Source organism: Gymnoscopelus braueri (genome assembly GCF_963280865.1).
Source record: "Gymnoscopelus braueri genome assembly, chromosome: 15".
NCBI lineage: Eukaryota > Metazoa > Chordata > Actinopteri > Myctophiformes > Myctophidae > Gymnoscopelus > Gymnoscopelus braueri.
In genome coordinates, this window is record NC_137620.1 from 41,680,590 (window position 1) to 41,696,198 (window position 15,609).

Sequence of the window (15,609 nt, forward strand, 5' to 3'; positions counted from 1 at the left end):
AAGGTGTGGCGTCCAAGACTAAATCTGAAATGCAGTCGGAAGGCAAAGAACTAGCGCACTCTACTGAAGTTAAACAGATCGCCACGGCAGCGTCGGTGACCACAACGTTGAAAGAAGCCACCAACAAGACCAGTGGAATGGCGATCATCGATCTTACCATCGATGACGAAGCACAACCAATGAAGGGTTCAGCGACTGATGTCCAGCTGAGCCAGATGGGGTTCAGTCTCAGAACACCAGGTGGGATTTATGGGAAATTCATCACAAAAGTTGTACCTGTGTGCGTGGGTTCATTGTGCCTCTGTGTGTGTTGAGAGAGAGTCTATGACGGTAATCCTCAAACTTTGTGTCAAGGACACTAAAATGTATTTGGCCGCGGACTCCCATCTGAAAATGTTTTGTGGCAAAAATAATCAAAGATTTGCAAAAGAAAATCTTGATTTAAAAAAAATAGCAGATCTACAAGCTCATAGCGCGGCACGAAGTGATGCGCTATGAGTTTGTGTATCGGCCATTTTTGAACAGCCAAAGTATAAAATATGGTTAAAGTGGTTAAAATTATTGTGACGCTATATTAATAATAATAATAATACATTTTATTTGTAACGCACTTTATATTTGAAACAAATCTCAAAGTGCTACTGGTTTAAAAGCAAAAAAAGAAAGAAGAAAACAACAATAATAATAAAACAGTGAAATGAATAAACTTCAAATCAAAATCAGCAAACACAGAAGTTTAAAAAGATAAAACAACTACATCTCTATCTAGGCAAATGCCTTGTTAAAAAGAAAGGTTTTTAGGCCCCTTTTAAAAGTGTCAATGGACTGTGGTGCTCTCAGATGGTCCGGGAGGGCATTCCACAGTCGAGGAGCAGCTGAGCAGAAGGCCCGATCCCCTACGGTGCGGAGATTCGTTGTGCGGGGCTCGGGTGCGTTGTGCGGGGCTTGGTACCCCCCCCAAGGACCCCTGGAGGTCCCCGGACCCACTTTGAGAATCACTGGTCTCTATGGAGACAGAATCTGCAGATAAAATGCGTAGAAAAAACACAATTACACACAGAAGTGAACACACTGCAAAGACATGAAATAATCCAAGGTTTTCTCTCATAGATGCCGTGAAACTGGACAGGTTGAAAAGCACTGAGGTGAGTGACTAAACACATTTGGCACTGTAGATTTGACCCGTGTTCATGTTGCTGAACAGTTCTGCGCATCCACATTTTCTTGACTGACTATAAACTTATGTCCTTGATGAATTGTATACCCAGGACCACAATGGAAACAAGCCCCTAGGGGCCTTTTGTGTTATCCTTTTAACTCTTTCAGTGCCACAATACGTCAAATACGTCATGAGGCCTGACGCCCGTGTGCCACACTACGTCAAATACGTCATAAAAAAAAAAAAAAGAATAAAAAAAATGCTCAGAACCCAAGATATGATGATTTGAAGATTTTCTGCTCCATTCACTTCTTGTTTAACTTTTTACTGAAAAAGGCTGTATCTCGGCTCCTAAGCACTTTTTTTTTACAATAAATTTTGGTTGTGGCACTCAGAACCAAAATTCCATAAATAAGCATGGCATTGAAAGAGTTAACAATCATTGTAAAATCGTACCATTGTACTGTTTACAAACTGTTAATCAAGTATTAAATCAATCAAAAACTTCCCAACTGTTAAGAGTGTTTAGAAGTGCTATATAGATAAAACTTAAATATACTTTAGGCCGTGTGTCCACCAATGCGTTTAATCCCAGCTGAAAACGCAAGGCGCTCTCATCCAAACAGACAGGGTGGAAAATATTTCAACTCCTCAGCGACCAGATAAAAATGACAGATGTGAACGTGCAGCACGGACTAGATGCTCAGCGCCTTGTCACGCTGTTAAATACAACCTAACGTAAATATACGCAGCGCTTGCCTTGCATTGAAAACAAGTGAAAGCATACACTGTGCTCAGGAAAGAAAAAAACACCTTGGTGGACACAGCCCATTAGTGCTGAAACAATTAATGGGGTAGTCGATCAAAAGAAAATGTATCGAATAAAAAAAAAATCCCTACCAATTCACTCTCTCTCCCTTCTCTTTTTCTATTCCCCATCCTGTCTTCAGATCACTGCCCTCTGCCGCACTCAGCCCAACAGGAAGGTTGTGATGATAACGAACCTGCCAGAGTGGCCAGCCACACAGTACACAGAACAGGAGCTCGTTTATCTGTTGACCCCCTACGGGTACACACACACCAAGACCAACATCTATGTTATCCCCCACCAACGCATGGTACGGACCTCCAGCAATCAATCAATTGCAACATTATCTTTTAAGATTTCCTAATTTACAAGGGCTTTGAAAGTTAACGGAATGCAACAATTGTGCAGGTGCTGGAGAAAAAAATTAAATAACAGACTGTGTATGAAAAGGGCGCTTAACCCATTTAGACCTCAGGCCGATTCTAAAAACGCCTTCTAAATCCTGAGTTTTCTGAAAAACTTCAAATATTTGTATGCAAAGACTTGGGTGTAGTTTCTGTGATCTTAGGCGTAGAAATTGGAGCGGAATCTTGGAGCAACATACATTTGCTTGTAATTTTTGAATAAATATTTGTCCTCCTGACCTAAAGTTTTCCAGAAAATTTAGAAGGCGTTTTTAGAATCGGCCTCAGGTCTAAATGGGTTAAAATGTGCCTGAATTAGGGCTAGGCGATATGAACAAACCACTATTATTTTTAACCAAATACCTTTATCAACGTTATGATGATGGTATCATATTGTGACAATATTATAAATTCTATCAATTCATTATTATTCTATTTGTTCAAATTCTCTCAAAATAGCTGATCTACAAGCTCCCAACACACATGTGTTGTGAGCTTGTAGATCGGCTAAGGTTGTCTATATCAGTGGTTGTCAAACTTTTTCATGTCGAGGACCCCCAAATTGACACTTATTAGCCTCCGACCCCCATTTGAAAAGATATGCCAGGGACCCCCATAAGAGAAGATCTTTACGGCCTTACCAGTGATTCTAGGCCATTTTAATTTCAAGGACCCCCAGTTTGACATGCATTAGGCTACGGACCCTCATTTAATGGCATTTCTATCTCTGGGACCCCGATTTATATTGTAAAATCAATTTTGTGTACACTCTCAGAGTTACAGACACATAAGGGTCCATTTGGTTCCATTTGTACACTCTCAGAGTTACAGACCCATAAGGGTCCATTTGGTTCCATTTGTACACTCAGAGTTACAGACCCATAAGGGTCCATTTGATTCCATTTGTACACTCTCAGAGTTAGAATCAGAATCAGAATCAGAATCAGTTTTATTGTCACATCACAGGTTTACAAGGTAAAAAAGTGGGTGAAATTCTTTTTTGTACATCGTTCCCATCGCAACGTTAGTTTCCATAGAAAGAAGTTACAGACCCAGAAGTTACAGACCCATAAGGGTCCATTTGGTTCCTAACTATCCATCACTTAGCTGGGGACCCCCTGGAACTCCCTCAAGGACCCCTGGGGGTCCCCGGACCCCACTTTAAGAACCAATGATCTATATTTCCCATATTTTGTTTTGTCTCCTGGTCCCATCTTTGTGTAATGAACCCAGGATGTCATTTTGTTTTCCCTGGCAGGCCTTTGTGTCCATGCCGAAGTGGCCAGGTCTAGCACACCAGTTGTCCTACTTCCCGCCCTCTACCTTGAAGGGGTCAAAACTTCTCTTCCACTTACTGACTGAGAACTTCAACATGGACCCGGTAAGAAGTACACACACTCGTCTTGCATGCACGCATTCTTATATTTCTACCCCCTCGACTGTATCCATTCCCCAACCACGTCAACACTACAAATCTTAAACCACTTCAACACTAGCGTCACTATTCTGGTCATAATGGGCGAACACTCAGTGAAAATGGTTGATCTATGTCACACACACACACACACACACACACACACACACACACACACACACACACACACACTACTATCAACTGCCTAATGCCTGCATTTATGTGTTGTGCCATTTTTAAAGGAGCAGTCCACTGAAAACTGTCTGCTGTGTCTTGTTTGTTTCAGGTGGGGGCCTACAAATCTCTGATGAAACTAGCAAATGTGGTCAGTGATGCGCACACACACACACACACACACACACACACGTTGTTGTTGTACTGCATGTTGTTATTGTATTTTAACTGCAGTTTATTTTACCTGAAATATAAATTAAGATGATAACTAACTGAAACTTTATTGCGTGTTTACAAACTAAAACTAAATTGAATCATAGGAAAAAATAGCTTACTACAGTATTTCATACTTGATATGAAATGAATATTTTCAAAATAGCCGATCTACAAGCTCAAAACGTGTCATGATGCGACATATTGTGAGCTTGTAGATCTGCTGTTTTCACTATTTATCTGAGCTTGTAGAATCTCACCCCTGACTACCCCATATTACAATAAAAACAAACTCTAAGACTAATGAAAACTAAACTAATGTAAATGCTAAACTATAATAAGCTTGGGACTCACACACGCACTGATGGACGCGTGCGTGCGTGCGTGCGTGCGTGCGTGCGTGCGTGCGTGCGTGCGTGCGTGTATGTGTATGTGTATGTGCGTGCGTGCGTGCGTGCGTGCATGTGTATGTGTATGTGCGTGCGTGCGTGCGTGCGTGCGTGCGTGTATGTGTATGTGTGTGTGACACACTCTTGTGTTTTTCTCACTTCGAATTTTTTTTCTTGTGCCTGTGATGTCCACAGCCGTTGGTTGAGCCTTTGGAGACGCTGTGGAAGACGCTGTGGAAGAGGTTGCTTTTCGTCAATAACGTGTCCTGTTCCGCAGAAGCAGCCCAACAGCTCAAACAGACGATACCTGGAGAAATCAGCAACCTCCTGCCAGTTCTGGACAAGGTACTGTACGCACACAATACACGTGCACGCAAACACACATCCGGCAGGAAAACTTTTGCTGTTTCGTTGATTTGTGCAGATCAGTGGATAAATTGTTTTGCGGGATCACTAAGGCTACGCTGGTAAATTGCATGGGGGGGGGGGGGGGGTCCCGACGAGTGCCTGCCTATTCAAAGTGATTTCTTGTCAGTGAGTAAAAATCTGAATAGTATTGAACAACTGTGTAGCCTAGCACCCCCAGGAGACTCAGGACACCCCTATGTGTGTTTGTGTACACGTACTGTATGTTCACATGCCTCTGTGTGTAGGTGAATACTTTCATTTATGTTTGTTTCAGGTGTTTGTGGAGTTGAACTCAGAGGCAGATGTAAATAGACAGGTTGCATTCATAAAAACTCTGTTCCCGGGCTGTTTAGTCAACAGAATGAAACAACTGTGTGGCAGGCAACGCAACCCTGGTAAGTCATTATAATTATATTATTATTGCAAGATTTGATTGGATAAGTTGATGACCTAATTATCTCGTCCTATACAGTAGCTAAAGTGGCTAAAGGAGCTACAGGAACTGAAATTGATTGACATTTTTATTAGGCAAAAGAATGTAAAACAACACAGTTACATGGCTTTTGTCTAAAAGGTCCGGCCAAAAAAGTCCTTGCGGACTTGTTTCCGTTGGGGTCCTTGAGTTAATCTCATAGACATATATAGTAGCAACCAAACAGTTCAAAAATCAACATGAAAATACAGATAATACAGAAAAAATCACACCCTGTGTGAAGTGGGCGGTGTCTTGCTAGCTATTCACAATACTGAATGGAGTCAACCAATCATGTACAAAAGATAAATACATTTATTGAAACACTCTTTATGATGGACGAAACCATAACTTGAAAAAAACCAATTTTTGGTTTTTTTCAAGTTATGGTTTATTATATAGGGCTATGCACATGTGTCATGTGACACTGGCCAATCACAGTCCTGAATAGACTGTGATTGGCCAATCACAGCGCAGGATAATTGTACAAATTTCCTGGGCCCAGATCACAGCGCAGGAGAATGTACATTTTTCCAAATCTCACTTATAGGGGCGGTTTCACCGCCCAAAAATACCACTATGTACAAAAAAAAGCATTTAAAAAATATATGTAAAAAAAAAAAGGGGGGGGGGGAAGCATGGAAAAAGAAAAATTATATACAAAAAAAGCATGAGGAAATACAAAATATGTACAAAAAAGAGGAGGGAGGGGGGGGGGGGTCGTCTGTCTACAGGGAAACTGGTACTAGCTCCTCTTTCGGCCTCCAGCTACCTCTGCAGCTACAGCGACCGCAGCAGCTACAGCGACCGCAGTGCCTAGGCTTCCTGTGGGGGCGGTGCCACCATTTTGGAAGCCGTCGACGTCGCCTCCATTTTGTGTCTTGACACAATCTCCACAGTTTTGGTGGCCTGGTAAGAAACGGTTGCATAATACGCATAAAGAAGGGATTGTTCTTCTCACATGTTGGGATGGATGAATGATGATGTCCCATTTGTCCATTTTTTTCTTCTTCCAGAGCATATTTCAGTCGCTGGGCTTAGTAATGGAGAGGTGAGTTGACCTCTTTTGTGTCACTTTATATTTAACAATCACAAGTGTGTGCGTGTGTGTGTGTGTGTGTGTGCCTGCGTGTGTGAATGAGTATATGTATATATTTTTTACAATTGGCAGTCATTATTGCATACATCTATTTAATTATACAATACATTAACGTTTCACTCAGAATGGAACAGACAGTTTTCTTAAGAGCAGAAACTACTGCACTGCATCATTCCTGAGATTTAAAAAAAATAGTCTGTGTTGTCTGTTAAAAAAAAGCTAGAAAACAAAGGATCACTGCGCTGTGCTAAGAGTTGAGTTCCATTCATCTGTAGTGACGCGTGGGTCAATCCCAAACATGGGTTTATCCATGGTTCAGGTGGGTAGGGTCTGATTGAAGAGAGTATTGAGATATTGCCTGAACGTGAATTATCCTTACTAGATGTGAGGGCCGCTTCACATCTAGGCCCGATCCGAGGTTGGTCCAGACAGAGTCCAAAACTCATTTTGGCTGATTTAGCTGAGTATCAATCAGGCCTGAATACTGGTAGGCCCTGTACTCTGCACACATGTCATGCGAAGTCCGGACCCTCTGGCCTCTCCTCTCCTCTCGGCTCCTCTCCTCTCTTGCTATGGCAAACTATGCCAGATCAGGCTGAGGGTCTGATAGGCAAATCAGAGAATCAATCAAGCCGAGAGTCTTATCACTGATCGAGGTGGGGTAAGATGCCTAAAACATAGCCAGAGCTCTGATCAACGGTCTGTGGCAGGTCTTGGAGGCATGTGGAGTGATCCTGTGTTTGCGAATCCCGGACGAACTTTCGGAGCTTTTGTCAATTATATAGTAGTAAGATAAGATAGTAGTAAGATTATGCTGAAAGACTCATAACTGCAAGACTGTACACTCTCTCAGTATTCAAGAACAATTCACAAAACCACCCAATGTATGCGTCTCACCCTGTATTTATACGTACCCTTTATTCCTGTTAAAGAATTAAAGGGATATTTCACTTTCAAAAAAACTTTGGGTCATTTTATCGTCTACTCAGGCTTTTGTGAGCCCCCCAGACCGTTTTTAAGTTGCATGATTCAGTATTTAGATATTTGATATTCATTTTATCAGACAAGCCCTCTTCCTATACAAGCCCATTATAACTTCAAACTCCATTTTTAACATGTTAGATTCATCAAAAACACCCGTCCTTGGTTCTGCTGACTCACCCTGCCCTCCTAATACGTGAGGGGGCCGTGTTTTTTCGATTACATTTTCATTTATTTAATTTCTTTTTTAAAAAAAAATCATTTTCCAAAAAAAATATTAAAAATACATGGGAAAAAAAGGTTATTGAAAAAACACGGCCCGCTCACGTACATTTTAACATGTTAAAAATGGAATTTGAAGTTATAATGGGTTTGTATAGGAAGGGGGCGTGTCTGATAAAATGAATATCCAAATACTGAATCAAGCAACTTAAAAACGGTCTGGGGGGCTCACAAAAGCCTGAGTAGACGATAAAATGACCAAAAGCTTTTTTGAAAGTGAAATATCCCTTTAAGTCTGAGATCTGAAGAATTAAATCCCCAAATGACTTCTCTTGTAGGAATGGTACTTATTTTAAACAAAGGCTATTACAAAATGAGTAATACTGTACTTAATATAAATGCCTTAAAAAAGAGAAAGTACAACAGGTAAAACAGACTGAGAACTCATGCTCTGTCGCCCCCCAGGGAAGGCGGGGTGCTTTGCCCTAGGCTTACAACCGGTAAATGTTTAACCTGGATGCTGTTTAACCACTTAAACCCTATATACTTAGTTGACTGTGTGCCCCCGGCTAGAGGCTTTCGCTGATGGCTCTTCACTTGATTTCGCCCACTCCGTAAAAACTTTTTCACCATCTACAGCGTATGGATGTTTTTGACTACCCGGAGAAGACCAGCAATAGATGGGTGAAGTTGGGGGGGGGGGGGGTCATTTATTTTGGCAAGCTTGAAGTCATGTCTAGGTCCAGTTGCAAATTGCAGACGGGTGCTCTTTTATGGCGGTTTCTGAAGGAGGGTAGGGAGTCGCACTTTTTGATGGCTGATGGTAGGCATTTTGGTGGAATAATAGTAGAATGAATTCATCCCCGTGTTTGTGCCAAATCTGGGGGGAATGAGATCAGTGGTGCTCCCTCTAGTGTTGTGCCAGTACATGGGAAAAGTCCTGCCGTGACCGCTGCGGGCATAACATTGTTCATTTGAGTCTGTGGGCCCTAATTTGCGTGTCTTAAGTAACAGGTCATATGACTTAACTTAAAGGAGAATTTTGGACTAAAGTTTTCTTACCTTTTCTATGACGTTATGATATCTTAGGATGAATGGTACAGTAGAAAGATTTCAGAACTCCACCCCTGAGCCGCCACAGCCTAAAAGGTGCGCGGATAGGCCTTAGGTTAGATCACATATTTTAATAGCTTTTTTAGCATTGGCCACTCACTCAGTTTTTTTAAGAGCAGAAACTACTGTCCTGCATCATTTTAAGATGTATTTGGCTATTCAAAAATAGCAGATCTACAAGCTCATAGCACGGCACAGAGTGCCGCACTATGAGCTTGTAGATCTGCTATTTTTGATAAATCGTGAAAAATATGTGCAAATCTTTGAATATATATATATTTTTAAAGCGAATATTTTTAACTCAAATCTTTGCTTCTGGTGGGGGTCCCTGGAAAAAACATTTTAAGATAATTAAAATATAATTTTGTGGGTCCTTGACATGAAAAAGTTTGAGAACCACTGCTATTATAGCAAACTTAAGTTTCTTTTTTAACCTGTTAGGATTAGAAGACTTTTGTAGAATCCCCAGAAGCAAAGATTTTAATTACAAATATTTGCTTAAAAATATATATATATATATTCAAAGATTTGCACACATTTTCATGATTTTTCAAACTCAATAGCAGATCTACAAGCTCATAGCGTGGCACTCGGTGCCGCGCTATGAGCTTGTAGATCTGCTATTTTTGAATAGTCAAAAGTATAAGATAATGGTTAAAGTGGCTAAAATCTAAAATGACAGATGCTTTCCCGGTCTTAATGGGTTAAGTTAAGTCATAAGACCTGATACTTAAGACGCGCAAAATAGGGCCCTGTATGTCACTGCGTGGACTTTTAATTTGTAATCAATTGCCATGCTCCGGTCTAATTTGGTAGTTTGAACACCCATTTTGTCTGGAGGACCGTGTCCTCCCTGGCTGGAAGTTATGGTCATGTGCGAGGCTTTGGCGATGTTGTTCACTTTGTCGTACCTGACCACGATGGTGTCAACGCTGGTTGATGGCAACTGTAATGTTAAAGGGCAAGACCACTTTGGTAGAGGTTTGGGTTGTGTAGTTACCTTGCCATGATGTAACTCCAAAGGTGGGCAAGAAATAAAAAATAATTGCTCCATTGATTAGAAAATGATAATTCAAAATATGCTCCTCATTGACTTACATTGTACGGTAAAATAGCTCTTAAAGTCACTCTTTTAGCACATAAACGAACGCAAACAAAGTTGATTCAGACAATATAGAACATCACCAAACCCAGTACTGTTTTTTTTTATTTATAAAAATGTCAACTTCCTGTTGATTTTGCCATTTTTAATAAGTAGAAAACCTGGACTGGATCCAGATCTTCAAATAGTAAAATCAACAGGAAGTTGACATTTTTATTAAAAAAACAAACAGTACTGGGTTTGGTGATGCTCTATATTGCCTGAATCAGCTATGTTTGGGTTCATTTATGTGCTAAAAGAGGAGAGCTGTTTTACCGTACAATGTAAGTCAATGAGGAGCATTTTTTTAATTATCAATTTCTAATCAATGGAGCAATTCTTTTTTATTTCTTGCCCACCTTTGGAGTTACATCATGGCAAGGTAACTACACAACCCAAACCTATACCAAAGTGGTCTTACCCTTTAACTTTCACTGTTTTCAACTCATTTGGACTGGTGTGTGTTCAACCACTGAACCCCTGGCTTAGGAGAGGAACATTGAGGTTGAAAAGCTGATCCATGTGCAGCGATGAGAAGTGAACTAGCTATCTGTGTTCCTTTCCAGAATCGTCTGACTGCTGTGGTCGGACAGTCGTCCGTTGCGTTGACTCCTGACCCGCAGACGGTCCTTGTTGTTGACCCAGAGGATCAGTTGATTCTTCTTGCCCGAAGGGACGGATCCTGTGAGGACGGAAAGGATAGTATTTTAGCTAATGAACTAATCGAGACCCTAGAGCAGAGAGAATGTAGACGGGAGATGGGAGATCCTAATTCTTCTCAACAGTATGGTGGTGTTCCCTGCGTGGCCATGAAAAACCTGGACAACAAAGGTGGCACGATGGACCCTATGGACACACATGCTGGTCCCAGCAACATTGTAACCATGCCGGGTGGTGTTGAGGACCCTGGAAAGAAAGAGCGTAAGAAGAAAAACATCACACTAATGGCCCTTTTCAGCCCAGACGGAGGGCTCCTTACTGAAGAACAACTCGGAGAGGGACCTCGAATGTGGGTGAAGGTTGCCTGGGGGAGGTTTGGAAAAGTCCCGAGCGGGTCCATAATGCGCCGACCAAAGCCACGTCACGGGAAGATGGCTAAATGGATTGCCATGTCCACTGTTTGGGCCGAACATTCATATGAGCCTCGGAGACGAGAGGATGGTGGTTGGGATGTACCCTGTGGGACCACACCAATTAACGCCACCATTTTTGACCACCCACTGGGTCCATGGTGTCTGTTAATGAGTAGGCCGGTAGGCCCGGGAACTCGTGCTCGGATCTTTTGCTTCATGGCTATACCCCCGTGTGGCCCCGACCAATGGGCCGGGCCTAGGCTGAATGGGATCACACACATGGGTGATGGGGGCAGGTTTGTCTGTTATGGTCATGTTGAGCCTGAGCAAGAGACGAGAGAGGGTTTTGAGGTGGCGACCATTCAAGGTTTTGGAGCTGCCTCGGACCCCGTCTCTGGTCCCCTGAAAAAGAAAAAGAAGAACAAAACATCCCTTAAAAAAAAGAAATTAAAAAAAGGGACGATCAGAAACAAAAAAATTAAAAAGAACAAAAACAGAAACAGGGAGATGGCACGCAAGCGCAAAAACAAGGAGCAAGCCCGGCTCTGTGAAGGAGGAAAACGATAGCCCCCACTGCCCCCCCGAATACCATGAGATTTTAACACATTCCCTGCCATTGACGGGGATCTCCGTCATTCTTTTTCTTAGTTTTTTCACACAGAACCAGGAGAAAACGCGATCCAAAGATGTACTGCTTCATTCACTTCCTGGTTAAATTATTTGGGAAATATTCTGTATCTCGGCTCCTGTGTTTTACTATGTATTTTTGCCTAAACATGCTATTTTCAACTGGGTATAACAAGCGAACGAGAGGTTGTGATGAAATCGTCATAGTTTTAGTCATCATAGCTTAGTTTTTATTTAGTTTTTGTCAGCAAAAAAAGGTAGTCGACGAACATTTTTCGTCATAATTTTAGTCGACGAAATCAACACTGCCTCCCTCTTCTTCCTTTTGCTGGTGGAAAAGTTTTACTGCTGTTAAACACCCACTCATTTCGGTCGTAGCATAAGGCAGGATGTGCACTTTATGACTGTCATGGAAATTGTTGCTATGGTGACCTGTGAACCTTTTTAGGCTTCTATTTAGTTTGACCCTCTGCAGGAGGGTGTTTGTGGTATGAGAAGTGTGAATGTGAGGTATTAACTGCTCCACATGCATTGTCGGGTTGTGACACAACGTGCTAATTAGTGGCCCATCTTCCACTGTTCGGTATCTGGATGTGCATTATGGTTGACGGGAAGTAAGATGCATTTTAACTGGCAATGTCTGTCTTGTTAAATGAACATAAAATCTGTTTCTAATTTACCGTTGGCCTAGATCACAAATCTTATCAGCTCAATATGTTTTGATGAATTTAGTAGAGAATCTTTGTCTGTTTTACCAGATTGTACCTTTCTATTTTAAGATTACAAAATACCGTATTTACTTTCATACTGTAGTAGCTTTTAATTATAATTAAAAAAAACATTCCTATGAGAGAAGTCGTATGGGGATTTCATTCTTCAAAGGATCTGAATTAAATTAATCACCAGCTACCAATGGTAAGTTTAAACAAAGGATGAGATTATTACTAAATGAGGGGTTTTGGTGATTCAATTTATGGGCATAAAAGTGACACTTACAGAAATCTCCATATACTTTATGGGTATAAAAGACTGACTAGTAATTATAACAAGGCTTAAGATGTTTTTTTTAGGGAGTTTTAAGTCTTCGATGAGGCTATCAAACATTGTTAGGATATTGAGTTATTTAATTAATTTTTTACTGTATTTGGTAGAGAATTATGGCAAGTCCGCCTCTTTGCTAAATAAACAGAAGCATTATTGCTACTTACCGCACATTTGCTTAGATTATGGAGTGGAGAAATGTACCATTGTACCAATTCGGTCCGTTTTACCCTATTGTACTTTAAGAATTTCTAATTTTTAATAGCCTTTGTTTAAAATAAATACCAAATAATAATATGGGAATTTAATTCCTCAGGCTGATAAATTCTTCAAAGGGAATTACTGGTAAATGTAAGTGAAGTGTGAGAGTATTACACTGGGTGGTCTTGTGAATTATTCTTGAAACTGAGGGTTTATAGTCAGCAATGCCAAATAAAGGACCGAATCAAATGGGTGAAGTCAAGCTATCTCTGTGAAAGACAGAAAAAAATCCTACTATAAAGTAGTAGAGGTTGGTCGGATCAGCGCATCTCCCAAAAATATTGATACATCCGCAATCTCCATATATGGACATAGAAGGGACTCAGACAAACAGACGGGTACAACAGGTACATTGGGTATTGCATAAGCGGGGCATACATTCCCAGTATCGTTCCCGAGTAGACCGGGTGCCCAGTCTAGTGAATATAAAGAATGATACAGCAGAGACAAGGAGACCTAACCCATAAGACCGGGAACGCATCTGTGTCATTTTCAGATTTCTTTGGTTATTCAGAAAAATAGCAGATATATAAGCTTGTAGATCTGCTATTTTTTTGAAAAATCGTGAACATTTGTGCAAATCTTTGAATATATATTTTTTAAATCGAACATTTGTAACTCAAATCTTTGCTTCTGGCGATTCTACAAATGTCTTTTAATCCTAACAGTTTTTTTTTAGACGTGTTGCTATAATATCAGTGGTTCTCAAACCTTTTTCATGTCAAGGGCCCACAAAATGATATGTATTTGACCCGCGGACCCCCATCTCAAAATATTTCATTCCAGGGACCCCCCAGGAAGCAAAGATTTGAGTTAAAAATGTATATATAATATATTCAAAGATTTGCACACACTTTCACAATTTCTTTTTTCAAAAATGGCCGATCTACAAGCTCATAGCGCGGCACTCGGTGCCGCGCTATGAGCTTGTATATCTGCTATTTTTAGATAGCCAAAGAAATCTTAAGTGACATAGATGTGTTCCCGGATTGAATGGGTTAACAAAGTCAAAGGCTTTGATTTTGCAGACCGTGATTATTTCAAATCTGAGGCATGAAGCAGCAAGTGGCAGGTTGAGCGTTTTCTCAACTGTATTTTGTCATTTTGTAGGTGGTGAGGCGTGTGCTGGCCTTTGGAAAGCCTCGGCCCACCATGGTGATGATCACCGGCCTGCCTGAAGAGGGCTACAGCCACGGGGACATCCAAAGACTGGTCAGAAATTTCGGCATCTCTGACAACCTGTACAGCTGTAGTTACCTGGTTGTCGTCCTGCCTTTACAAAGGAGGGTAAGAGAAGCAAACGCATGCAATGTATATATATATATATATACAGAAATATTCATTCATTCATTCATTCAAACCTTTATTCTCGAAGGAACATTGAGGTTGCCCCAATTTACAGGGTCGTCGAGATGCAGTACAATTTAAGATACAATTTACGCAATAATAAAATAATACTATACAAACGTGTTTGCATGCAGCCGTGTGACGCAAACAGGCTTACAGGTTATGTCAATTTTATTTGTTAATTTTTTATCTGAAAATTTAATTTATTGCGTTTGTACCCAATTGCACTGGCAAGATCTCTCACACACACACACACACACACACACACACACACACACACACACACACACACATACACACACACACACAGCGGTGGGTAAGACACCAGTGTGTTATTGAACATACGGACCCCAACCTGCAAAGTCTGTTTTTAAAATTATTTTACAGTTTTTACTCAAGTAAAAAAAAAAAATCCACCACTGACTAGCAGCTACATGGCTCTTTTCTCACTGTTTTCTGTCCTCTCCTCCATCCAGGCCTTTCTGAAGTTTCCAGACTGGACGTCATGCTGTGATTTTGTGTTGCTTCAGCTCAAGACGCCAGTGCTTCTGAAAGGCATCTGTAAACTCCATTTCCACATCGTGCGTAACCTAGACATGGGTTCGAACGAGGTACACACACACACACACACACAGTGTCATCACATTTCCCTGGGTGAGGGGAGTCATTAAAGAACTGTTAGCGTGATATCTGACCCCAGGGCTGATAACTGATAATCTAATGATTTTGAAAGAAAAAAGCTAAACTAAAATGAAAAAAATAATCACATAAAAATGCAGTAAAAAAAAATATATATTTAATAAACAAGAACCATTAGAATAGTGAAAATAGCCGACATACACCAGCGCTTCGTGTCCAACACGAAGCGCTGTGAACTTGTGGAGCATTTTAAAGTGAGCTCTGAGCCCCCATCTTGTTTTTGGAATACTGCCCATGTGTGATTGTCTCCGCCAGGCCGAAAGGCATTGCGAGAGTATGTTTTCGCCCCTGTCCGTCCGTCCGTGTGTCCGTGTGTGTGTCCGTCCGTCATTCTGTCATTTTGTGTACAGCTAATCTCTGGCACCGTTGGCTTGATCGCAGAGAAACTGTGCACACACACTCCCTGGATGCCAGAGCAGAACCTCTGCCCCAAATTTTTCACATGGGCCTGTTATAGCGCCACCAGGAGGCCGCTTTTTGCAAAACACATTTTTGGACAGTACTCCTACAGATTTTGGCCAAAAATCCCCCAAATCGGTACACAGTATCTCTATAGTCATTAAA

General features: G+C 41.1%; 1 protein-coding gene across 1 annotated transcript in view; it reads left to right on the forward strand.

Annotated features, from left to right (window-relative positions):
- LOC308102062 (uncharacterized protein) overlaps nt 1-15,609 on the forward strand; it is a 54,009-nt gene that overhangs the window by 18,324 nt on the left and 20,076 nt on the right. The window contains exons 11-21 of the mRNA XM_080451652.1: nt 4-240; nt 1,111-1,145; nt 2,110-2,277; nt 3,630-3,752; nt 4,072-4,110; nt 4,757-4,906; nt 5,244-5,364; nt 6,210-6,353; nt 6,458-6,492; nt 14,110-14,286; nt 14,823-14,957. Coding sequence (XP_080307778.1) covers nt 4-240; nt 1,111-1,145; nt 2,110-2,277; nt 3,630-3,752; nt 4,072-4,110; nt 4,757-4,906; nt 5,244-5,364; nt 6,210-6,353; nt 6,458-6,492; nt 14,110-14,286; nt 14,823-14,957 — 1,364 coding nt within the window. The remainder of the gene's footprint in view (nt 1-3; nt 241-1,110; nt 1,146-2,109; nt 2,278-3,629; nt 3,753-4,071; nt 4,111-4,756; nt 4,907-5,243; nt 5,365-6,209; nt 6,354-6,457; nt 6,493-14,109; nt 14,287-14,822; nt 14,958-15,609) is intronic.